General features: G+C 43.9%; 1 protein-coding gene across 2 annotated transcripts in view; it reads left to right on the plus strand.

Moving 5' to 3' along the window:
• WWC2 (WW and C2 domain containing 2) overlaps nucleotides 1-25,726 on the plus strand; it is a 213,023-nt gene that overhangs the window by 9,150 nt on the left and 178,147 nt on the right. Inside the window, exon 2 of one of the 2 annotated variants that reach the window (XM_086703163.1) lies at nucleotides 814-1,100. The exons of the other annotated variant lie outside the window; for it this stretch is intronic. Coding sequence (XP_086559289.1) covers nucleotides 1,099-1,100 — 2 coding nt within the window. The 5' untranslated portion in view covers nucleotides 814-1,098. The remainder of the gene's footprint in view (nucleotides 1-813; nucleotides 1,101-25,726) is intronic. 2 annotated transcript variants of the gene reach the window in all.

A 25,726-nucleotide genomic window follows, 5' to 3' on the forward strand; every position in this document is an offset into this window, starting at 1 on the left:
CGACAGAGACTTTGAACAGAGGTGAACATCATTTACCTTACTTTGGTCTCAATGGCAGTAGGGGTAGAAAATGTAAAGAAATGTATAGGTTATCTTTTTTTTTTTTTTTCTTTTAGAGAGGGAGCGGGGGAAGGGCGGGGGAGAGAGAGAGAGAGAGAGAGAGAGAGAGAGAGAGAATGAGAATGAGAATCCCAAGCAGGCTCCGTGCTGGCTCTAAACTCCTGATTAAGAGCCTGTCTTCGGGGGAGCCCGTGGAATGTGTTGTGCACGTCATTGACACGGCTCCCTTCTGTGAGAAGGTAACTTTATTAAGTGGCGCTGATCCTTGGTAAAGTTTAAAGCTTGGGACACAACGCGTAACCGCGGAAGAGCGGGAGAGCACGCGGTTTCAGGCAGTGTAAAACTTTGCTCTGCGGCTTCCTCAGTGGGATGGTTTTTCACAGAGGTAGACGTACACGCAGGCCTTTTTTTGTTTTTTCTTTGAAATCCTAAGTGCGAACGAACGTGTGGGATCTGTGTCGTGCGTGGCGTCCCCGGGCTGCCGGTTTTGTCGGCTGACGGGTGTAGGCCGGTTCATCTGTGGCTGCTCAGCGGTTCCGTCCACGCTGTGGGTTCCTTCCCTTTTTGCCGATCGTCCGGGTGTTTGAACTTGCTGGGGGTTTGCTTTCTCGCCTTGCTTACTTTCTCCCCTCATTGCCTCCCTTCCCCCCTTTCTGCTAAGTGGCCCAGTTCATGACATTTCTCATAGGACCGATGACTGTAAACCGGTATTTAACTTGGCTAGACATTAATGCCCTGGTTTGCTGTTTGCAGATCCAGACTGCGGGGCTGACTTGGATGTCTAATACTCTGTCCGCACCCCCACCGGAGGGATGCCTTTCGATGTATATAGATGCATTCTTGAGAGATTTCCTAACGTCTCGCGTGTAAGGAGCATCTGTGTGTCTGCATCACTAATGTTCTCGTAAAACTGAGTTCAAGTCAGTTGAGGACGGAGACCCGCTTTGCACGTACGCTGTTCCTTTGTGCTGTCTGCTCACACTGCAGGTCCCCACGGGACGTTTAAGAACCGCAGAGCCCCATGCCCCTATACACGAAATGTAAGTATTCGAAGGACCTTCGTCTTCTTCCGGCAGCTTCCATAATCTGTCCCCAGCCTACTCTTGATTGACTTGACCCTCTAGTCACTCACGCACTCGTTGATTTATTCGACCCTCCATCAAAGATTTGTTAAAAACACTACATGCCTAACACGTGTCTTGGGGACATGGCATGGAAGGGGAGAGGCAAGGTCTCTCCTTTCGTGGATTTTACATTCCAGTTCAGGGAAGAGAAAGGATAAAGGCAGTAGCGAACGTGTTTTGATGAAAATAAACAAGGTGACACGGTAAATGGTGTCAGTGGCAGCTGCTTCGGGCGGGGTGCTAAGGAAAGGCCTTTCTGAGGAGTGGACGTGTAACGAAGACATCAGGGTGAGAAAGAGCCATCCCTGGGAAGATCTGTGGGAAAAGTGGCCCAGGCAGAGGAGAAGGCTATGGGGAATCCCAGTCTTGTGTCATAGCTGCTGGGAGTATGTGGCCATTTAAATTAATCAAAATTCAGTAAAGTTAGAAACCTGCTTTCTCAGTCTCACTAGCCACAAGTTAAGTGCTCAGGGGCCACACGTGCAGGTCTAGGGCATTTCCATCAGGGCAGAAAGTTCTACTGGACTGCACTGTCCTGAAGAGCTAAGGCGGTTGGTACGTTCAAGGAGCTGAATGGCAGCCTGCATGACTGAGGTGTAGAGACACAGAGGGACGAACGAGGGTCTTGTGAGAATGAGGCGGAGAGGTGGAAAGGGGTCCGATCGGGTATGCCTTGTAGACCATCAACGCTTTCAGGGCATTTGGGAGCCGTGGAGGAGTTTTAGGTTGAATGGAGGTGTGGTGTGCGTGTGTGTGTTCCTGTCTTTCCATTAAGGGCGCGTCGCTTTGCAAGACCTTATCCATTTTTATTTTTTTAAAAATTTTTTTTTTCAACGTTTATTTATTTTTGGGACAGAGAGAGACAGAGCATGAACGGGCGAGGGGCAGAGAGAGAGGGAGACACAGAATCGGAAACAGGCTCCAGGCTCTGAGCCATCAGCCCAGAGCCCGACGCGGGGCTCGAACTCCCGGACCGCGAGATCGTGACCTGGCTGAAGTCGGACGCTTAACCGACTGTGCCACCCAGGCGCCCCGACCTTATCCATTTTTAAAAAGAGGTCACTGCTCTGTGGAGAAGGAGTAGTGGATGTTACTGCAAGGAGGTGATCGCGGGGAGAAACCATGAGATCTTGGCTTTGGCGGTGGGGAGAGCAGTGAATGGATTGGGATGTTTTTTAGGTAAAAGTGACAGAATTGCTCATGCGTTGGCTCTGTGAGGTGTGAGGAAAGGAGAGGAAAGAGGGATTTACTGGCACACCGATGGGGAAAGGGTGGAGTACGGCCGGCTGGGATGCAGTTGGGTCGGTCATCTGGAGTAGTTCTGTTTCAGATCCGTAGGTCTGAGATGCCTGCTAAGACGTACACATAGATACCCAATAAGCAGCCGGATATAGAGTCTGGAGTTTGGAAGACAGCTCAGAGCTTGAGATAGTAAATTTGGGTGTAGATGGATAGCATTTTTAAATGGTGGGATGGGATAAGGTCCCTGGGAGAGAAGGAAAAGAAGAGGGGCCAAGACTAAGGACAGGCCTGAGGCTCAGTACAGGTCTTTTTTGTTCGTTTGTGAAGCCTTGTTCCAACTAAGATAGATTGTTTACTTATCGTCATTGGAAAATCCCTTATACGTTGCACCAGGTGAAAGATGATGGGGACAGAGATGACGGTCATCGTGATGGCCGTCACCGAAGCCTTCAGGTATGTCATCTCGGGCCCCATGAGGATACGTACTGTGTCTGTCTTGTTCACCGTTGCATTTCAGCGCCTAGTTCTGTGGCTTCATAAATGTTTATTGAATAAATGAAACCTTTGATAGGTACCGTTATTGCCCCCATGTTAGGAGGCTGAGGCTTCACAGGTTGAGCAACTTGCCTCGGGCACAAAGCTGTTAAGGTGGTGGCGGCCGAACTCATCCGTGTCTCTCTGACTTCAGAGCTGTGTGTTCGGCTATGTTCTGCCTCTGACAACCGCCAAGAAGAGCCCTTGGCCTCTTCTCTGGGGTTGGAAGTCATAACGAAGTTTCAGCACTTGGAGCTCTCCCTTAACAGCTTAGCCACATGCTGTCCGCTCATGCCTTCATCCTCGCGGGACTTGGTTTTTGCATCTGTATCGAACCAAATTGTGCACCGTGTTGTCACCGTTGGGTTAAGTGCCGTACACTGTGGTTTAGTCAGGTCCCTCCCAGGACGGCCAGCACGTCTTGTGAGTAACCTTGCGTTGATTCTGTCACTTGTGCCTTATTCCAACGCTTTGAGTTCCTTCAGAGGCCGAGATCCCATATGCGATATATCCTCTTTATCCTTGTCTTCTGGCGCTAAAAACCCTTTGACCTTGTACCACAACCTTCTCCCAATCCAGGCTTCTGTGGAATCGTCCCTTTCGCAAGTGTGCCTTATGCTACCTGCTCCCTTCCAGGTGAACCGATTAGTACGGATAGAGAATTTTCAAAGCATAAAGCTGAATCCCAGGTCTTCCAGATTCTTTTCTAGAGCTCTCTTTCATCAGTGTAAACCCTGGTGGGTGATCCATTCATTGTCTGAGAATACCTTGGTTTTACCTCGAGTGTGTACCTTACAGACCTTGACTGAAACTGCTTTTTACTTCGACTCTTGTGGTTGAGCGTAAGTCTTGGGGGGGGAATCATCTTTTTCTGTAAATTGCTATGCCCCAGTTTGCTTTATATTGCTTGGATTTGGAGTCAAGCTCTAGTCATCATCAATGGGAAGTGATAGAAACTGAGAGAGTGTGTGGTATATTTTTGTTTGATTTACTAATGCTGTGAAACTTACCTGGAAGAATACAAGCCCTACTAAAACGATGGTTCTTAAGGAACCTTGTAACTTGTATATTCTTTAACCTCGGCACAAGTCGCCGCACTTGTTTTGGTCTTTGTGATAGCTAAACAATATATCGTGTATCTGCTTCTGCTTGGGAATCTAGTATTCTTACATTTCTACTTTTGACTTGGTTTGAGATCCAAGTTTGTGAATTTTAATTAAATGCTTAGATGATGCATGTGAAAAATCTTTTGTTCCTGTGTTGCTATGCGCAACGGTTGTTAAAGTTCACCTTCCCCTTTCTAAAGAAATGTAGACAAATAAATACATGAATTGTAACGCTCAAAAAAGGGTTATCATTTAGTGTTGTGACTGTTCTGCTTATAAAATAAATCGTTCCTGTGACCATAATTATCACGGCGAAGGGAAGAATGCAGTAGAAGTGAATAATCATCCGACACATTGACAAAACATTCCTAAAATACTATTCAAATGAGGAAAGACTTACGGGCTGCAGCGAGTAGCCGAGCGTTGAGTCCTTTTAGTCGGTGCGTCTGACTGCGCTTACTGTTGTGGCTGAAAAGAAGCTGTGTGTAGAGTGGTTTGCATAGAAAAAACCATGACTTATCTGAAATCCCCCAACCTTTTTTCTTTTTTTTAAAACCCTGCCTCTCATCCCCCCACACCACACTTTATCTCACTCTTAGAAGACTTCTTTTGTCCTGACAGTATTTGTTTCGTTGCTTTCCACCCTCCTTCCGTCTACACTTTACTGACTCCTGGTGATTGCTTAGGCTTGCCGTTTGATTCTGTTGTGTGATTTTTGATTACACTCCTTTGTGCTGTTTAAAGTAGCAGTGTTTACCTAAATTAGTGGTGGCTGCCAAGGACTCAGGTTGGCCCATTTGAATGAAAATCGAGACAGCGTTGCCCCATGCATTTCCCTGAGCTCACTCCGCCGAGGGGCGCTAGGAATTTGGCCAGACGGGGAAGCCAGCTCCCCGGTCAGAGGCAGGAGGGCTGGGAATGGCCGGCTTAGGGACTTACAGTGATAATGTAATTCATTCTCCCGCGGGGAATACAGGACTCCGGGAAGAGACGCCCTTTGCCTCCTGCTTTCTTGCCTCCGCCCAGCCCGCTCTGGAGAACAAACCCCCCCCCCCACCCCAAGTGCCAATCCTTTACACGGTTTGCAGGGAGAAAACAGGACTTTCTTCTCCCAGATTTCAGCACCTCCTGCGGAGCTCTCCACCTGGAGGAAGGGGTGTGGGTTCCTCCGCAAGCCAGCGTCTCTGTAGCCACGTGCTTTGGATGTTGGGAAGCAGCGATTTCTGTTTCAAACGGAAGTCTTATTTTTAATTCTGAAAATGTAAATTGGGCTTTTGCTTTTTAGTTTTTGGTTAAGATGCCAGTTTTAAAAGCACAGGCAGAGTGTTAGCATGCTAACTCTAAAATACATTCTGGGGGCGCCTGGGTGGCTCAGTTGGTTAAGCGTCCAACTTCGGCTCAGGTCATGATCTCACGGTCCGTGAGTTCAAGCCCCGCATCGGGCTCTGTGCTGACAGCTCAGAGCCTGGAGCCTGTTTCAGATTCTGTGTCTCCCTCTCTCTCTGACCCTCCCCTGTTCATGCTCTGTCTCTCTCTGTCTCATGCTCTGTCTCTCTTATCTCAAAAATAAATAAAAGTTAAAAAAAATTAAAAAAAAATACATTCTGGGAGAAGAGTTGAAATTTAAAATGAGCATGTAGTATTTGGGATGGGTATTCATTCGCCCAAACCCTGCCTCTTGTGTACGAAGTTCATTTCCTTTCCACTCTTGTCAATTCTTGTTCCAAGGGCCATCTTTAAGTCCTTTATTGTGATATTCACCCACGGTGTTAATTATAGAGTTCCTAAGCAATCTGTCCAAAGAACTTGAATTTGTTTATTGATGGGTTTTTCAAGAAAGTCACAGCGGAAAGTCACATTTCTGGATGGAAATCATCTGGACATCTGGTTTTATCAAGGTATCAGAGGTGATGTCCTGGAGGTGGAGATGGAAAGTTACCTTTGCAAGTATGGAAAAGATGTTTTTACTACTTTAAGATGAACTCCTTCTAAGTTAACTAATAATTTCAGGAGTAGAAAAAAAAACAGGTAAGCTGGTTTTCCTTTTGTGGCCTTGAAGAGTAAAATGAAGAATCACTTCGTTGGAAAACCAGTTATTTTGAATTTTTAAGGTCACGAGGTCAGTTGTTTGAAAAAGGGTGTGTGTGTGTGTGTGTGTGTGTGTGTGTGTGTGTGTGTGTACATTTCATTGAAAAACACCTTTATTCATGTTGAACAGTCATGGCACATAGAAATGAAATACTGTGAACTGATAAAGACATATGGGTGCCAAGATACAATAAGAAATCTCTGCTGTGGTCCCATCTGAGTTAAAGCATGAACGCACTCTTCCACACTCCTGCGTTCTGATACTTGTCAACTGGAATGGTTTTGAGCAAGGAAGCTTTATTAGCAGCTACTTCGGGGGAGGAAGACTGCGATTGGGATAAAAACTTGGATTTTCTATGATCACTTCTGGGCCACATTTATTATTATGTACATAACTTCTCACTTATTGAAACAAAGCTCCTCTTTACAGAGAAGAAAAAGCCCAAGTATTTTATAACTAAAGAGTGTTTGTTAAAATCATAATATCCCTAAATTTCCATTAATTAATATTGTATAATTTTCACCCCTCTGAATTTTGCAGGAAATTCTCTAAGCGCCTCTGGGATAAGACGGATGGAATAAAGCACATTTATTAATTTGTGAATGTTATTTATTGTTCTTAAAACTAATATTGTGGAGGAAAACAATGAGATTGTTGATATGTGTGATTCTTGCTGATTGTTTCCCAAAGATAGAAGTAGAAAGATGTCCATAATCTGTTGGTTGTCTGTGGAGAGAACCTTTCTAATATCTACATATTTAGTTTTGCCAGGTAAAATAGTTTAAGTATTATGCAGTTGCCGGGTTTAGTTCGAAAATTAATTTAAAAAGTTACATTTAAAAAAAATAAAAATAAAAAGTTACATTTTATTCAGTGCGTATCATCTACACATGAAATATCTTTCTTCTTTGAGTGAGGACTGTTCTAGGGGAGTGGACAAACCGTGGCCTGGAGGTCAGATCCTGCCCACATTTGGTTTTTGAATGGCCTGTGACCTAATCAAGGGTTTTACGTTTTTAAGTGGTTGAAAAAAAATCAAACGAAGAGGATTTTGTGACGTGAAAATTATGTAAAATTAAAACTTTTGTGTCCATAATTCAGTTTTATTGGAACATAGCCACACGGATGTGTACATGTTGTCTACTTTTAGACTATAAAGGCAGAGTTGAATAGTGAGACAGAGACTCCTTGCTCCCAAAGGCTGACTTACCTGTTATCGGTCCTTTTTAACAAAAAGTTTGCTCAGCCCTCAAATAAGATAATACTAAAAAAAAAAGTAGGAATGCATTTCTTTGTGGAAAACTATTGATGACAGTCTTCTTGATAAATCGTTTACCCTAATTTGGCCTCACTACATAGCATGTGTACTGGATCTATGGCTGTGTGTGTGTGTGTGTGTGTGTGTGTGTGTGTGTAAACCAACTCACCTCCTTTGCTTCTCTTTGCTAACTTTTTCTTACTTGACTTAAATTTCATTTTGCTATGTTATGTTTTTATAAGCCACCATCAATTGAATTCGTAGAATTGGTAACCATAATAGCATTCCAGTTATTTTTTGAGGGCCTTAATGTGCCAGAAGTATGGTAGGTGTGTTAAATATATCATCAATTATCATAGCTTTTTAAAAAAGTTGTCAGAAAACACATAAAATTTACCGTCTTAACCTTTTTTAGCACATAGTGCGGTAGTGCTAACAACACGCACATTGCTGTTGTGTCACAGATCTTTAGCACCTTTTCATCTTGCAAAACGGAAATGGTATCCCCTGAATAGCTCTTCTTTCCCCCTCCCCCGCTGCCGACAACCACCACTGGCGGTTTCTGAGAGTTTGACTTAGCTTCCTCGTGGAAGTGGAATCATGGAGTACTTCCCTTTCTGTGACTGGTGTATTTCACTTAGCATAACGTCCTCAAGGTTCATTCATTCATGTTGTTGCACGTGACAGGATTCCTTTCTTTTCTAGGGCCGCATAATATCCCGTAACTTGTATATACCATATTTTCTGTTTCCATTCATCTGGTGATGGACATTTATTTATTTATTTATTTAAATTTATTATTATTATTTTTTAATCTTTATTTTTGAGAGAGTGAGAGAGGGACAGAGTTGAGAGCAGGGGAGGAACAGAGGGAGAGGGAGACACAGAATCCGAGGCAGGCTCCAGGCTCCGAGCTGTCGGCACAGAGCCCGACGTGGGGCCCTGAACCCATGAACTGCGAGATCATGACCTGAGCCGAAGTCCGACACTCAACCGACCGAGCCACCCAGGCGCCCCTTACTTTCTTTCTTTCTTTCTTTTTTTTTTTTTTCTTGGTGATGGACATTCAGGTTGATTCCATCTCTTGGCTGTTGTGAATAATATTGCCATGAGCATAGCTGTGCACATATCTCTTTGTGATCGTGTTTTTAATTTTTTTGGATACATACCCGAAGTGGGACTGCTGGGTCATATGGTAATTCTATTTTTATTTTTTCAAAGAACTTCCATTGTGTTTTCCATAGAGGCTGAACCACTGTACATTCTCACCAATAGTACAAAAGGGTTCCAATTTCTTCACATCCTGGGGCTCCTGGGTGGCTCAGTCGGTTAAGTGTCTGACTCTTGGTTTTGGCTCAGGTCACGGTCTCGTGTTTCCTGAGTTCAAGCCCTGCATTGGGCTCTGTGCTGACAGTGCAGAGCCTGCTTGGGATTCTCTGTCTCCCCCCTCCCCGCCCCTCCCCTGCTTGCTGTCTCAGTCTCTCTCGAAACGAATAAATACACTTAAAATTTTTTTTAATTTCTTCACATCCTTACCAACACTTGTTATTTGCTGTTTCTTGTTTGTTTTAATTTTTGTTTAGTCGCTATCCTCATGGGTGTGAGGTGATACCTCATTGTGGTCGTGGTGCGCATGACTGCTGATGGTGAGCATCTTTTCATATGCTTCTAGGCCGTTTGTATATCTTCTTTGGAGAAATGTCTATTCAAGTCTTTCGCCCATTTTAAAATTGGGTCGTTTGTGTTGTTTTTGAGTTGAACAAGTTCTTTGTATATATCAGATATTAACCTCTTATCACACATATGGTTTGTAAATATTTTCTTCCAGTTCATGGATTGCCTTTTTACTCTATTGCTCGTTTCCTTTGTTGTGCAGACTTCTGAAGTTTGATGTAATCATACATGTCTATTTGTGCTGTTGCCTGTGCTTTTAGTGTTGTAACCAATAAATCATTGTCAAATCCAATATCATGAATCTTTTCACTATCTTATATGAGGTTTAGTTTCTGGTCATGTCTTTAAACCACTTTAAGTTAGTTTTTGTATATGGTGTAAGCTAAGGATCCAAGTTCATTCCTTTGCATGTGGATGTCCAGTTTTCCCATCATTGTTTGTTGAAGAGACTACCCTTTTCCCGTTGTGTGGCCTTGGCACCCTTATTGAAGATCCTTTGACCATACGCACAAGGATTTATTTCTGGGCTTTGTTTTCTGTTCCTTTGGTCTATATGTCTTTTTTATATCAGCACTTTTAGCAGGATAGGTAATATCCCCCTATAGATAAGAAAACAGGTTTAACTAGAAGATAAGGAGTGAGAATTTGACCACAGGCTTTGAATTTATACAGTACACTAAGCTAGTTTGTCACTCTTCAGAAATCAAAAGGTCATTAGTACATATCCAAAACAAGAAATTTCTGAAGATGTAATGTGTTTCACTTTTAGGAACGATTATATGTGTATATAAGTATATATGCATGTTTCCTGTCTCTCCTGCTAAATTATAAATTGACTGAAGGTTGGAATGAAGATTTTTTGGTATGTTTCCCAGCACAGCATATATCACCTGCTGGTAACTGGAGGTTGGTATACACTTGTATGAATGTGACCTAGATGACATAATAATGATCTTGCATTTGTAGTGTTTACTATGAGCTAGGCACTCTTCTAGGCTCTCCACATGCCTTATCTCATTTAATTCTTACCAAAACACCTTGAGGTAGATAGGTTCACAGTCTTCGGTGTTAGCCTTCTGACTTCGTTTGCTTCTTTATTCATTTATATGAAAATTCCATCACCTGCCCTGTCTTTGCTCTCTCTCCTAGGCTCTGCAGTTCCACTGTTGTTATGGTTCTGTCTTTAGGGGGTAAATGAAATCCTCTTTCCCCATCCTAGTAAGAGGCAGAAGATGCCTCATTACATTAGCAAGTCAGGATCAGTTAGCAACTCTTTCCCTTTATTTTTCAGTTTTTCTCATGTTTTGAATAGGTAATTACATGTTACACAATTCAAGAGCAAAAAGATAGTGAAAAGTCAACCTCCTTCCCACCCCTCTCGGTGCCCCATTTCTCTCTCCAAAGGGAGACCTCAATTACCAGTTTCTTGTGGATTCTTCCAGAGATATTCTTTGCATAAGCCTATACGGGCACATGTATGGTTCTCCGAATATCTTAGCTTTTTATTTTTTGATACAATTGTATTGCCGCTCCGTGTTTTCCTCTTAGTAGGTCTTAGAGGTTGTTCCATGCTGTTGCATATAACCCGCCTCTTAACACTCTATTTTGTGGGTGTACTGAACCTTTTTGAACCATCGCTTCATTGACGGACGTTTAAGTTTCTCCCAGGTTTTGTTTTTCTATTACAACAGCGCTTCACTGACACTAATGTGTGTTAAGTTTCTTTAATGCAAGTGAATTTCTAGGAGTGAAAAGGCTGGGTCATCGGATTTGCATTTACAATTTTGATAGGTTGCTGTCCGTTGAGGTACCCGTTTCTGCTCCCGGCAACTTTCTAATTAGTGACTTTTCCCCACACCTTTGCCAACCATTATGTTTCAAAACATTTGGTATTTTTTACTGATAAGAGAGATGCAAATTAAAATGACAGTGAAATAGCATTTTCCACCTTTATGAGTGAGATAGAACATTATGTCACTTACTTAAAAGCCATTTATTTCTCCTCTTTTGTGAACCAAGTCTTTATTTTTTTTTTTTTAAGGATTTTATTTTTAAGTAATCTCTATACCCAATTGGGGCTTGAACTTACAACCCTAAAATCAAGAGTTGCACACTCCACCGACTGGGCTAGCCAAGCACCCCAAGTCTTCATATTCTTCATTTATTTATTTATTTTTTTGCTGTTACTGATTTGTAGACTGTGTTTTATACTAGGAAATTGTGAAATCAGTGGGCAAAAATAGATTATTCAAGAAATGGTGCTGGCCCAATAGGCCACCCATATCAAAAAATCCAATTCAGATTCCTGTGCTTTCCATACACAAAAATTTGTGGATTTATCAACGTGGAAAAACAGATTTTAAGCTACTAGAAAATTAGGTCGATGGGTGTCTGTGTGACTCAGTAGCAGGGGTTAAGAAGTCCAGACTGTTTAAGAAAAGGTTCATACATCTGACTACAGAAAAAACTTGACATGGCAAAAGTTACAAATTTAAAAGACAAAAGGGTAGGAGGGACAGCGTTGCATATAACCATAGAAAGTTAGTATTTAAAAAAAAATTTTTTTTTAACATTTATTTTTGAGAGAGAGAGAGAGAGACAGAGCACAAGCAGGGGAGGGGCAGAGAGAGAGAGAGAGGGAGACACAGAATCTGAAGCAGGGCAGGCTCCAGGCTCTGAGCTGTCAGCACAGTGCCTGACACGGGGTTTGAACCCACAAACTGTGAGATCAAGACCTGAGGCGAAGTCAGATGCTCAACTGACTGAACCACCCAGACGCCCCAAATGTATGGAGAAATCTTGATCTCACTAGTAATAAGCGAAACACAGAGTAAAACTCCCAACGAACTACCATCTCATTTTCATCAGATTTACTAAAGTTAATAAGGCAGGATAACATCAGATATGGAGAGGATGTGGGACCTAGGAGCTTTTATCACTGCTGATAGAAATGTGAGCTGGGGCACCTGGGTGGCTCAGTTGGTTGAGCGTCGGACTTCGGTTCAGGTCATGATCTCATGGTTCATGAGTTCGAGCCCCGTGTCAGGCTCTGCACTGACAGCTTAGAGCCTGGAGCCTGCTTCGGATTCTGTGTCTCCCTCTCTCTCTGCTCCTCTCCCGCTCCTGCTCTGTCTTTGTCTCTCTCTCTCTCTCTCTCAAATAAACAAACATTAAAAAAAAACAAAAAAAGAAATGTGAGCCGATAATATCACTAAGGAGAACAGTTGGCAACGTATGTCTGCTTAAACATTTGTACTCCTCTAAGTCCAGGGTTCTTTGCATGCCCTAGAGGAGGGCATATGTACAAGTGAGTTCATTGTAGCATGATTTGAAAAAGCAGAAAGTTGGCAACAATCCAAATGTCCATCAATAGGGGATTGTAATGAACAACTTTTATGGTTTAGTTATGTAATAGAATGCTATACAGCAGTTAAAATAAACGAGCTAGACTCTTTTTACATATATCAACATAGATAAATCTTGATGACAGTGTTTAGAGAAAAAAGCAAGTTTCAGAAGTGTATATTCATGTAAATTTTTTAAAAAACCCACAAAACTAGAGTCTATAGCGTTTGTGGATACATATGTGTGTGGTCAGGATGTAAAAACAAATGATCCACTTGGACATAAGGAAAGTAATTGCCTGGAAAGGGAAAGGTATGTGAGGGTCTGTCCTCAAAGAGATTCATATTCTTGGGGTGCGTGGGTGGCTCAGTCGGTTGAGCATCTGACTTTGGCTCAGGTCATGATCTTGCCGTTCGTGAGTTCGAGCCCCTTTGCCGACAGCTGACTCAGAGCCTGGTGCCTGCTCCGGATTCTGTGTCTCCCTCCCTCTCTGCGCCTCCCGCACTTGCGCTCTGTCTCTCTCTGTCTCTCAAAAATAAGTAAATGTCAAAAAATATATATATATTAAAAAAGAGATATTCATATTCTTTGTGTGTTTAAATCTTCGTTCCTTAAATCTTGGTATTGTACACATAGATGTTCATTTGTCTCTGTATTCTTTGATACACTTTAAATATACATTTTGAATCTTGCCACACGCCTTTTCACTGTGTAGAGATACTTTGTGTTTTAAGCTAATAACATAGTGAAATGTATTGATAATTTAATGAATTTTATTAATTTTGTATTTTGATATAAAGCCCACTCAGTCATTTAAAAAGTGTATTGCTGGATTGTTTTCTCTTACTTTATTTAGGACTTGTACAGTAATATTCATGAGAGTCATCTCATTTGTTTCTTCCTCTCTTTTGATGCTCCCTTTATTAGATTTCGGTCTCAGTGGTACACTGACTTCCTAAAATCAATATGGAAACTTTCATTCCTTTCCATGGTGCAGTTCAAGTATCGCTGGAATTGGGTGTTCTTGCAGTGTGGTAAGGTTCACAATTGTGACTTCCCGTATGTATTCGATCTGCTTTTCCTGAAGGGTTAGTTCTCGCATAACCGTTTTCATAGCGGTATGGCTGATCAGGTTTTTGTCCCTGTCTTCAGGGATCAGTTCAGTATTTATATTTTCCTGGAAAATCATCAGTGTTTCAAATTTATTGGACAAGATAATCCCTTAATGTTCTTTTCCTTTCTACTACATCTGTGGTGGTTTTCCTGTTCTCATTTATTACTTCGTGTATTTGTGCTTTTTCATTTTTTTATCCTAGTTTAGGTTAGCTAATTGCTCAGCTATTTGGGTATTTCTTCTTAAAGCAACCAGCTGTTGAATTTATTCTTATTAAGTCGTCTTTTTCTAATTCAGTAGTTTTTGCTTTTATCTTTATTCCTTCCTTCTGCTTTGTTTCTCATTTTTTGGGTAATTTCTTGAGATTGCATAATTTATTCTCATTGTTATTTATCGGTATTAGCAGTTAAAGCTATGAATATTCTTTGGATCTGATGGGGCTCAGGACATACTACCCCCAAATATGGCACACTCCTTAGTCTGTCGTATTCCTCAACCGTTGTCCACTCTTCATCAGACCTAGCGTAAACATACACAAGTGTAATCACCTCTTTGGCTCGTCATTTCCTTAGGAAGGCTTCCGTGTCGTATAAAACTTCTTACATACATTTCTATGTTTCTCTTCTGTTAATTTGTCTTTGTCAATTTATTTTTTTAAAGTTTATTTATTTTTGACAGACACAGAAAGAGAGAGAGAGAGAGAGACAAAGTGCAAGCAGGGGGAGGGGCAGAGAGAGAGGAGACACAGAATCTGAAGCAGGCTCCAGGCTCTGAGCTGTCAGCAGAGAGCCCGATGTGGGCCTCGAACCCACGAACTACGAGATCATGACCTGAGCGAAAATCAGATGCTTAACCGACTGAGCCACTCAGGCACCCCTGTCTTTGTCAATTTAATTTTTGGACCCAGCCAGGGACCTTAAGAGAGTCAAGGATAAGTTTTCCCTGCTTTAGTTGTATCAGAGCTTCTGATATGTTATGACTTCATCGTTATTGTTTACTCATTCATCATTACTCAGTATTGAATTCCTCTTTATGTCAGAATTTAGAATCTCTGGTAAGTCGGACTTTCTCCAGAGAAGCATAGAAATGACTAACCTGCTAAATTATTCAGATGTGTTGTGTAGCCAAAGAGATGATCCCAAGTGTGGGAAACGTCCCAAGTGTGGGAAACGTCCCCGGTGCTGCATCCCTGCCAGGGGTTTGGAGGTGACACGGGCTACGAGGCTGCTTGTAATGTGCGTGGGGCACTGGGGCGGGGAAGGCTGGTGTAGAATTGCAGTCTTTTCTTTCAGTTGCCTTCATTCCCCTGATAGCTCAGGGCTGGAGGCTCTTACATAGAACAAGGTATTTTTCTCGGAACAAGGTGCAGGGGCGTGCTCGATTTTGCCAGTTCTGTTTCCAAATGACTCCCATTCAAGGGCGCCGTGGGATCTGCCTTCATATGCCGAATTCAGGTTATCTGACACACAGTTTTAGCTGCATATGGGTGCTCCCTGACAACTGTTCTGTTTTGGTGTCGTAGCCGTGATTGCCTATAAAGCACTGTTTTCGTAAGTATAAAATTTTAGATAAGTTGGTTGTTATTTTATAAAAATGAATGCTAAAAAATGGAAGATACTCCTACGAGTGAAAACTACGACGACTCCGTCGCTTCAATCAAATGCTTGTTTGATTTAAGGTAGCTGTGTCTATGTTCAGTTGTGAAAGAAAATCAAAATTAAAGATACTCACGTTGGCATTGTATCATACAATATTAGGTCTAAAATTTCATGATATCGTCTACTTCCTTGCTCCCTCCCGCGCCCACATAATGTAAGGCCTATGGAAAACTTTTCCTACTCAACTTAGTGTGTTTATTTTTTTGTGTGTGTGTGTTTTTTTTTTAGTGTGCTTTTCTAGGAATTTGTTTTTTAATATCAAAGCAGAAGATTCTGTATACTCCTTGCTCAAACTGCCTCCTGTCTGTAGGTGTCTTCTGCAGAATTCATGCTCCTTCTCACATCCTTCCCTCCAAATTAGAGGAAGAGTAACCTCCCACCTCCTCAGCCGCGCCGAACGGAAAGGCCTTTAAGACTGTGTAGTGAACGCCCACGTTGGGCAGATGGCAAGTGTTGGCATCGGTCACGTCCAGGACCGGACGGGGGTGAGGCCTAGGACGCGGGACCCGAGGAACCACTCCCCCCCTGTGCCGGTGCAGGTTTGGGGTCAGCCGTCGCATGGCGTGATGCCGAGAGGGAGGGCCTCCTCGAGTTTCGTGTCCTGGGGCCCCGGCTTGCCTCCCCGTAGCCCCGGCCCTGTCCGCTTCCTCCGCCCGTGTCCATCTTTCCTACTTCCGCAGAGACCGTCTCTGGGGGCCTGTTTGTCCTCCGAGTAACTGAGACGCCACCATCTGGTCCACTGAGGTACCCAGGTAACTTTTGTTCGCTGCCGACCAGAACCGGGTGAGAACCAGTTCTTGTTCTGGGTTGGTTTGAGAGATGATGCCAGTGCTGCTCTCCCGGGAGTGCACACTGTGGAATCAAGATCTGCCCCTGGTAGCTTGTTTCTCAGTTGAGTCCTCCGGGACCCTATTATGGCAGGTGCAGTGACTGGCCCTTGTCCTTCTCGGCCCGGGAGGCATCCCGGTGCTCCTCAAAATAGGACTTGGTGGTAGACGTGTGATGTCCTCCTCTCTGCTCTGGTCATTTTCAAGGCTACTAAAACTAGAAGTTTCTTAGGAGTAGCAGAGGAGCTATTGTAGATGAAATGGAAGTGATTTCCTTGGAACTTTCCAGGATTTTCAGATCAGAGGATAGATGAGCTTTTTTTTTTTTTCATGAAGTTTATTTATTTTTGAGAGAGCAAGTGAGTGAGCACCAGCAGGGGAGGAGCAGAGAGAGAGAGAGAGGGATACACAGAATCTGAAGCAGGTTCCAGGCTCCGAGCTGTCAGCACAGAGCCCGACCCAGGGCTTGAACCCAGGAACCGTGAGATCATGACCTGAGCCGGAGTCGGACGCTCAACCGACTGAGCCACCCAGGCGCCCCTGGATAGATTAGCTTTTGCATCAAACCTGGTTGAGTGAATAGGAAGAATAATTTGGAAAGTCTCTAAGGCCTGTGTATGCTCACACTAGTTTATTTTCACTTACGAGTGAGAATGGGGAGATGATTTGGAAAAGGAAGCAGAATGCTGTACCAGAACTCTCTATTATTTACTACGCTCTGAGATTAGTTGCATTTTGAATTAGGTGCAGGGATGACTGTGGGTAGATATTCGGTGCATCAGTTATTTATTGCTGCGTAACACGCTACCTCTAAATTTAGTGGCTCGGGGGTGCTTACGAGTAGTTTCGTGACTCCCAGGCTCACTTGCACATCAGACTTCCTTCAGAGTATGATCCACGTTTCTCTAATGCGAGTGGGGTCTTCACTGTCCAGTGAACAGACACATTTGTGTTTTGGGCTCCCCACCGTCCCCGCTTGGAACTCTCCTCTTCCTCTTGTCATCCGTGTCCTGTGGATTCAGTAGGAGACACTTGCCGTTTTCATTCTCTTTCAATACATCTGTTAACTCGTCATTCCGTCGCTGATACTTAGTGTATGCCCTTTGTGGAAATCCTACCCCTTTTGTTGAGGACTCGGTCAAGAATGGGCACGTGACCTGTTCTGGCCAGTGAGAGGTCAGGGGCAGTCCGCTGGAGGCCGGGGGCGGTGGGGGGTGGGGAGGCTGGACGAGAAGACGGTCTTGTTCTCGTCCATGGTGTTTCACCTGGAACTGTGGCGTCCGTCGTGCTGCCCGCAGACGGTGAAGCCACGGACAGCGGCACGGTCCTTACCCTTGAGGCGCCGCAGCCGTCGGCTCTGGGGTGCCCACTGTCGCTGTGATCGGTGGAATAAAAGATTTTCTTACTGTCTGAACCAGCTTCAGGCCCAAAGCTTTTACTGGCAGCAGAAAACTTGTAACCTCACCCATGGCCCTTCACATAGTATTGCGGTTCTAGAAAGCAGGATTTGGAATCTGATGGACTCTTAACTTCGTTTTGGTGCCTATGTAAGTGTATCACTTAATCCTTCCAATGTGATCCTTTTGTAGAGTAAGGAAACTGAGGTTCCGAGTTAACTGAGCTTGTTGGGACTGAGCTAGGGCCCGAAATAAAATCAGGTCTATGTGACTCTGCTTCTCAGGGCCTCATCATTTAATGTGACAAGTGGAGATATTCTATAATGCTGACCTCATAGGGTTGTTGGGGGGATTAAATAGGTCATTTAGAGTTTTAAGTATATGGTCTGCTGAACAGACATCAATAAACAGCTACTATTATCATTCGTGTTGCTGTTATTTTTCCCTGTCGTGTGCTCACCGCTTCGTACGGTATCTGGCACGTTTCAGGCTCTGCGTAAGTATTTGCTGACTCATGAATGATTCAATGGCTAAGTTCTCGGATTCTGTGACTTATGGTGCTCAGGCATGTGGCACCTCATCGTGCGTGCCATTTGACTACTTCACTAAGATTTCTGGCCTCCCCAGTGCCATTGATTTGCATGTTCCTTGGCAGGAGGGAGCAAATCTTACCCTTTTCAGTTCTCCTACCTGGTTCAGTGGTAGGCATTTGAAGGCTATTAAAAATTAAATACTTGCTGTATTAAGAAGTGTGTTTCAAGAACTTTCCTGTTTGGAACACTTGGCCCCTTGCGCTGACTATAACATTTTCATGGGAATTGAAAGTTTTGTAAAGTATCCTAGTTGTTACCAGTTTTTTGGGCCGGGTTAATAGATTGAAGAGAATTTATTTTATGGATCACTTCTGAAATTCCTGTTTGCCTTACGCTTTGTATCAGAGGAACTAAAAAATTCTTTAGAAATATTTCCTTTGTTTGTCAGATTCTCACTGAGACGTGAACAGAGATATAGCGCCTCCGTCTCATGAGTTGAATAACTTTTTTTTTTTTTTGGCCTTCTGAAAGACAACTGAATCTGAATTTTACTCTGAATTTCTGATTTCTAGCTTATCGTTAGGCACTACATCATACTTTCTCTCAGGAGCTATAAATCTGTATTCTTCCCTATGACGGCACATGAGAACAATGGACATTCCATTCTGTCTGCCCTCTACGCGAGAAGGTCATGGCACAGGTACAGTGAGACCTTGGAGGGATAGTTTACGTTAAATGTGGTTGGAACAGCCCAGTAAGCTCAACTTCTCTGTTTTAATCCATTGTTTTACTGTTGTGATAATCTTTTTTTTTTTCCTGCCTACATAGATAACTTTGCTGTATTTGTATTACCCATCAACACAGAAAAGAGTTGTCATTTTGTCCGTATGCTTCAGTAAATTAAGAAGTGCTTTTGGGGCCTGGTTTCCTCTTTCTTTTTTAGGGATTTTATGAAGAATGGATATGCGTTGTTTTGTGAGAATTAAATCTGATTTGCCAATAATGAGTAGGGTTGGAATATACAATTGTCTTTTATTTCCGCGTCAAAGTGGTATTCAAGAAGATCGTGGATCCTTTGGGTCCTAGAGACCGCGGCTAAAAACGACCCAAGCTAAAAGGCGGCTAAAAACGATCTTTGAAATACCTTGATACTTCTTTTCTTTCTTTTAATTGCTCATCTCCTTGAAATAAATTCTTCCACATTCAACAGTCAACAAATATTTAGTGGGCATCTGCTCAGAAAATGATGTGACTGATGCTGGACTGCTTAACGACAACAACAACCACCACCTGAAACCCCTGGTCTCGTTTTCCTGTTCCTTTGCTTTATTATACTCTGACTTTTCAAAAGTAAACAGAGGCATGGGAATGCAGGCTGGTGCAGCCACTCTGGAAAACAGTATGGAGGTTCCTCAAAAAACGAAGAATAGAACTACCCTACGACCCAGCAATGGCACTACTGGGCATTTATCCATGGGATACAGGTGTGCTGTTTCGAAGGGTCGAACATGCACCCCCATGTTTATAGCAGCACTATCGACAAGAGCCAAAGTATGGAAGGAGCCCAAATGTCCATCGATGGATGAATGGATAAAGAAGATGTGGTATATATATACAAGGGAGTATTACTTGGCAATCAAAAAGAAGGAAATCTTGCCCTTTGCAACTACGTGGGTGGAACTGGAAGGTATTATACTAAGCGAAATTAGTCAGAGAAAGACAGATATCATATGACTTCACTCATAGGAGGACTTTAAGAGACAGAACAGATGAATATAAGGGAAGGGAAACAAAAATAATATAAAAACAGGGAGGGGGACAAAACATACGAGACTCACAAATACAGAGAACAAACTGAGGGTTATGGGAGGGGTTGCGGGAGGTGGGTGGGCTAAATGGGGAAGGGGCATTAAGGAGTCTCCTCCTGAAATCAGTGTTAAGCTATCTGCTACCTAAGTTGGATGCAAATTAAAAAAAATAAAATTAAAAAAAAAGTAAACAGTGGTCTTCTAAATCCAGTGGCGAACCAATCAGGGCTGATTCAGGAAGACAGAAGCTATTCCCTTTTCTAAGGCATAGCGAGCCTAGGACGCAGTCAGCTGCGCACTGCGGAGCGAGGAGAAGCTGGTGTAGAAGGTGCGGGCCTGAGCCAGCAGCGGTCGCTTCTCAGGGTGCGCTTCTCAGGAGCGCACTGCTCCTGGCGGTGACTGCAGCTCTGGCCGGCTTAGCTCCTCCGGCTGCAGGGGTGCAGTTCTCCCGATCTGGGGGGTCGGAAGGCTGCGGCCAGCCTCTGTTGGGGTTCCACCTTCTACCTTCATTCGTGCCTGCTGATCTCACGGGAGCTCCTCTCCTTGCAAAGCCGCCGCGAACCCTCCAGGCGGAGGGGCGCGGGGCCAGGATTTGTGGCCACCCCGGGTGGTGGGTGGCCAGCAGTCCCGCACGAGAGCAGCCTGCTCCTCAGGCTTCCTTTCATGTAGGACACGGTGGCCCCTTTCACCTGCTTGGGGCTTATCTGCCTTGCCTTGCATGAGGGTCCCCCCCACCTTTTGTCTCCTCTCCCTCCGTGTGTGGCCCTCTTCCCGTTCCCTCCTCCCTTCCCACCCACAAAGTTTTGTGTCACACGTCTTAAGAGCTTCGTCCTGGTGTCTTCGTTCTTCACCATGCTCTCTCCTTTGGGGGCCACTGTCGTCGTCACACGGGCGATCATTGTTTTCTGTTGGCGAGCCTCCCTGTGCTATGTACATCACGGAGACCAGGCAAGTCCCTCGTCTTTGCGTCGTTCCAGTAGTTCCCATAGTCGTAACTCCCTCCTTTACTGGCTGTATTATTACACAGCGGAGTCTCCTGCAGTCCCACCTCGAAAGAGGCTATATCGTTAGCAGTGTGTTATGTATTTGTCACCTTTTCTAAACAAAAAAAAATGCCTGTACTGACATATTTACTTTTTGTAAACCAAATGGGATAATATTAGATGCAGTTTATAGCTAGAGCTTTTCACTTAATATCTTAGTTATCTTTCCCTATTCGTTCAGGTAGCTTTAATGCAAGCTTTTAATTAACAGCATCGTATAGAAGTTTCTTATAGTATTTACTTGTAGTATTTACGTGTCTATTCATAGGCATTGGGATCGTTTCCAGTTTTTTGCTCTTGTAAATGATTCCCCAGTGACTGTCCTTACATGTACAACGGTGTGCGCTTTTGAAAATGTAAATCTTTTACGGGCACCTGGGTAGCTCAGTCCCTTAAGAGTCCGATTTAAGCTCAGGTCATGATCTCGAGGTTCGTGGGTCTGAACCCTACATTGGATACACTTCGGATCCTCTGCCCTCTCTGCCCTTCCCCCTCGCTCGCTCGCTCTCAAAAGTAAAAAATAAACATGCAACCAAATTTAAATCCTTTATTTTGAAATTATTTTAATCTTACAGAAAAATTGTAAAAGCAGCACAGAGGACCCTGCCTGACCTTTTCTCCAGGCTCACCAGGTATTGTGAACATTTTTGCCGCATGTGCTTTATGATTTTTCTCTTTTGAAAATTTATGTAGAACTTTTGTTTTCTGAACCGCGTGAGACTCTGCATATACATTTTGCCCCTTTCCCCCCGTGTTACTTCAGAATGTGTACGTTCAAGAACAAAGTTGTTTTCTTATCCAGCCTCAGTACGGTTTCAAGATTCGGGAAATCGATGCCGCGCTCTCATCTGCTGTCAGCACAGCATTTCATCAGTTGCTCCCGTGATGTCCTTTCCCGCTGCCCGCGTAGGGGTCAGAGCTGAGCATCGCATTTAGTTGTCACGTTTCTTTAGTTTCCTTTAATGTGGAGCCCGGATCATCAACCCTTTATGGCCCTGACATTGCTGAAGACTGCAGGTCGGTCGTTTTAGAACATGGTCCTCGGTTTGGGTCTGTCCGCGATTAGATTCTCGGCTGTGCATCCTGGGCAGAGTATACTGTCGCCTTGTGCCGTGTTGTGTCCTTTTCATGCGTCACAGCAGGGGCGCGCGGGGTCCTGGTCCCCCTCGGTCGTGGTCGTGCTGTGTTGATCACATAGTTGAGGTGTTGTCTCGTCTCTTCCCTTGCTTCTTCTCAGTCTCCCGCGTGCTCCTCTCGTTGCCAGCTCACCGGGAACCATCCAGACAGAGGGGTGCTGAGAAATTATTTACTGTTTTCTACCTTGTAAGCGAACAAGGGGTGTGGGGAAGACACTTTGAGAACGTAAAAAAGTCCTGTTCCTCTTCAGAATTCCCCTTAGATTCAGCATCCATTGATGCCCACGCTTTGCCTGCCTCCCATCTTGATAGATTTCAGAATGTTGATTTTCTGTCCTTCCCATTCCCCCCACTTGTACTCCTCATCATAGTGTAAGGACGAGCCTTCTGCTGTCACCTATTTTTATGTGTCTGTTTCATTATCATTGTGGTTGATACGCTATTACTGTCCTGCAGGTACTTAAATTCTGACCCCTTCAACGTGCAGGCTCTTTTTGGAGGATACATTTCTACGTGTGAAATGGCCTTCTCTGTACATGTACGCTTTTCATAGCTGTTTTCAGTGTTGCCCTCACAAAGTGTGTTCATTCCCACCAGCAGTGTTTGAGAATGCTTGTTTCCCTCACAACTTTGCTGTGATTCTGGGGTCTGCCTGTCTTTCCTGATCTGACGGGGTGGAGTGGGGGGGGTGGGTGGGGAGGGAAACCTTCTTTAATCGTTAGACTGGATTCTTTTAGTAGCTTCCTTGGAAAATGTTTTTCTCACGTTTAAATTTGGTTGTTTTTTTTTTCTTCTTATAATCTGCAAAAGCTCGTATTTAAATGCTTATAGCAGTTAGTCATTTGTTAATGTACTGTATTTTTTTCCATATAGATGTTATAGAGTTTTATGGTGTTTAATGTTTTGAATCTTTATTTAATGAGTTTTCCCAGTCTTTTCCCTTGTGCTTTTGGGTTTTGTCAAATGCCTATACAGGCCTTCTCTGTCTGAAGATTATGAAAATATTCTTCTATTTTTATCTAGTCCTTAAAAACATTTTTTTTTTTATGTTTTATTTTTTATATCTGAGAGAGACAGAACATGAGCGGGACAGGAGCAGAGAGAGAGGGAGACACAGAATCCAAAGAAGGCTGCAGGCCCTGCGCTGTCAGCACAGAGCCCGACACGGGGCTCGGACCCACAAACCGTGAGATCATGACCTCAGCTGAGGTCGGACTCTTAACCGACTGAGCCACCCAGGCGCCCCTTGTCTCGTCTTTTTTTAAAAAGAAATTATTTTATACATTTAATCTTCAACTCATCAGGAATACATTTTCCCGTTATTATTTCACATGTTCGGGGCCAGGCTCCCCTTTCTGCTGCACAGCAGATGCACCTTCTGGCGATGTTTGTACCATTGTCATTTCCACCACCCAGGAACAGGGTCTTCTTCGACTCTTCTCCAACGCTTCTTTCTTTGGCTCTTGCTAAGACACTCTCCTTGTTCTTCACCTTGATCTTTGACCCCTCCCTCCCCCCGCTACTTGTTTTTTTTTTTTTTTTATTGGGTCTTTAAAAATCAGTCTTTTTACAATTCTGTGTCCGTAGGGGCCATGTACCTGTGACCGTTGCATCACCACTGCCAGCCACAATGCTTGGCACATAGAGAAGCTGCACTTCTTGAGTTGACTGGCTGTTCCAGGATTTTGACAGTAGCTCTCAGTTCAGTCTTTTTTATTAGTGTCTTAGAGGAACGTCTATCACATTAGCAGATTGGATAAAGTGGGGGAAAGATCAAGTACACGGCACGTCACAATGCGTTGTGGATTTGAGTAAAGTAATGAGCTCAGTGAAACCTAATGCAACAATGTACGACCTTGTAGAAGGATCTAAAAACCTGTTGTATAAGTACGGTATTTCCTGATGAAAACGTAAGGGGAAATGACTTAAAAGTTTTCATTGATAACTTGGGTTTAACATAATTGAAGAGGGTGATCTTGTTTCTGAAGATGTTACGGTGTCCTTATATGACCAGAGGAATAAATTCTGCTTTTTCCTGTGAGGAATTATATTTAGAATATTCTGTCTGGTTTAGGAATGTCAGTCCCGTGGAGCGCCTTCAGAGCCGAGGGCTTAGGGGATGGTGCGTCATAGGAATTGCGTCACAGGAGGATGGTTGGTGAAAAGGCAGATGCTTAGCCTGAAGAAGAGAATATTTCAGGGGGCAGGGAAGTGTCTCACAACTGGATGATCATATAATTTTATTGTCTAATACAGGACTCTTTGAGAGTGAAAGAGGTCAGTGTTAATAATTATGCCGGGATGATGGGCGTAAACTGCGACTCTTCAAGGCAAGTGGAAACATATGGTCGTCTACTTAAAATAATCTTCAAACATTTGAAGGTCTGTTATGTGAAAGAAAGATTAAACCTCCCCTGTGGGAGAGATTGGGCCAGTGCACACAACGACAGGAAGACGTGCACCTTTCTCCTTTGCTAAGGAGCCACAATCTCGTTCTGCTTCTTTCTTGGGGAATGGGATGGGCTGCTTACAAGGTGGTATGTTTCTCATCATTGCTGGTGCCGAGAATTTGTATAGCTGCCCTTTCTAAGTCGCGATAGTACACAGCTTAGAGCTTAGATGAATCAGTTTATACCAACCCATCAAATATTTGTGTATGTATTTTTTGCAGGTACTATGCAGACGTCCATTTTCTCATTACCTGTAGCATAACCATTTGTGTGCTCAGGGTCCTGTACCTTTCACTAGAGGATGTTAGAACCCATGCCTTTGATGGCTTTTATGGAGACCTCGCCCTGCGGTCGTGGGATCAGAACCCGTGCATTCTGGATTAGGGCGTGGCCCCTCCCACCCATTCTCCACAGTACCTGCCGGCAAGCCCTTTGTCTCTGGCCTTTCCCCCCCACTTTCAGCTCTAGTGCTGTTGTCTTGTTCACTGTGACACCTCTCCTCCTAAATACCTCTCTGTTAAATGTTTTATTTCTGTGAGTCTTGGTTTTATGCTAAACAAAAGAGGTACCTTTTCTTCCTCGTGGCAGGGCCATCTCTTCAGCTTTAAGGGGTACAGACTTTGAATGTGCTCATTCTTTCTGTGGGTGCTGTGGTCATCCCTTGGCTTCCACCGGGCGCTGATGGGGTGCGTGGTCCTCTAGTACCTTGTTTAGCCCTTCACAACTGCTCTGAGTGGCACATGGGACTGTTTCCATTTTCTGTGTAAGGGTTGAGAAGGGTTCATCTCCGCTGGAGGTGACCCAGCCCGTAGGTATACCAGATGGATCTAAGCCCAGGTCTCTTCCTTTGTCCCCTTATGTATGTATGTATGTATTTAAATTTTATTGGGGGGGGAGGGGCAAAGGGAGAGAGAATCCCAAGCGGCTGCACGCTCAGCGCAGAGCCCGATGTGAGGCTCGATCCCAGGACCCTGGGATCATGACCTGAGCTGAAATCAAGAGTTGGATGCTGAGCTGACTGAGCCATTCAGGTGCCCCATCCACGTATGTATTTATTTGACCAGTATCAGAGTGCATTGTGCCAGACTTCGTCTCTCCCAGATTCGTAGCAAGTCTCCCCCCGCTTCTTCCCACAAGCACACGCTCGAGTCACATGGGGCACTTTTCTGTACCTTCAGAGTGCCAGATTTCTTCCTGCTGGGGTCAGTAAGACAGACCCAGCCACTGTCCCCATGTTGTTGGGGGTCTAGTTGAGTAAACAGATCGAGAATATGAGTTTTGTTTTATGTATCACGATATTTAAGAAGAGAAGTACAGAATGTAATGGC

Source organism: Puma concolor, chromosome B1, assembly GCF_028749965.1.
Source record: "Puma concolor isolate L17-30 chromosome B1, mPumCon1.1.hap2, whole genome shotgun sequence".
In the NCBI taxonomy this organism is placed as follows: Eukaryota; Metazoa; Chordata; class Mammalia; order Carnivora; family Felidae; genus Puma; species Puma concolor.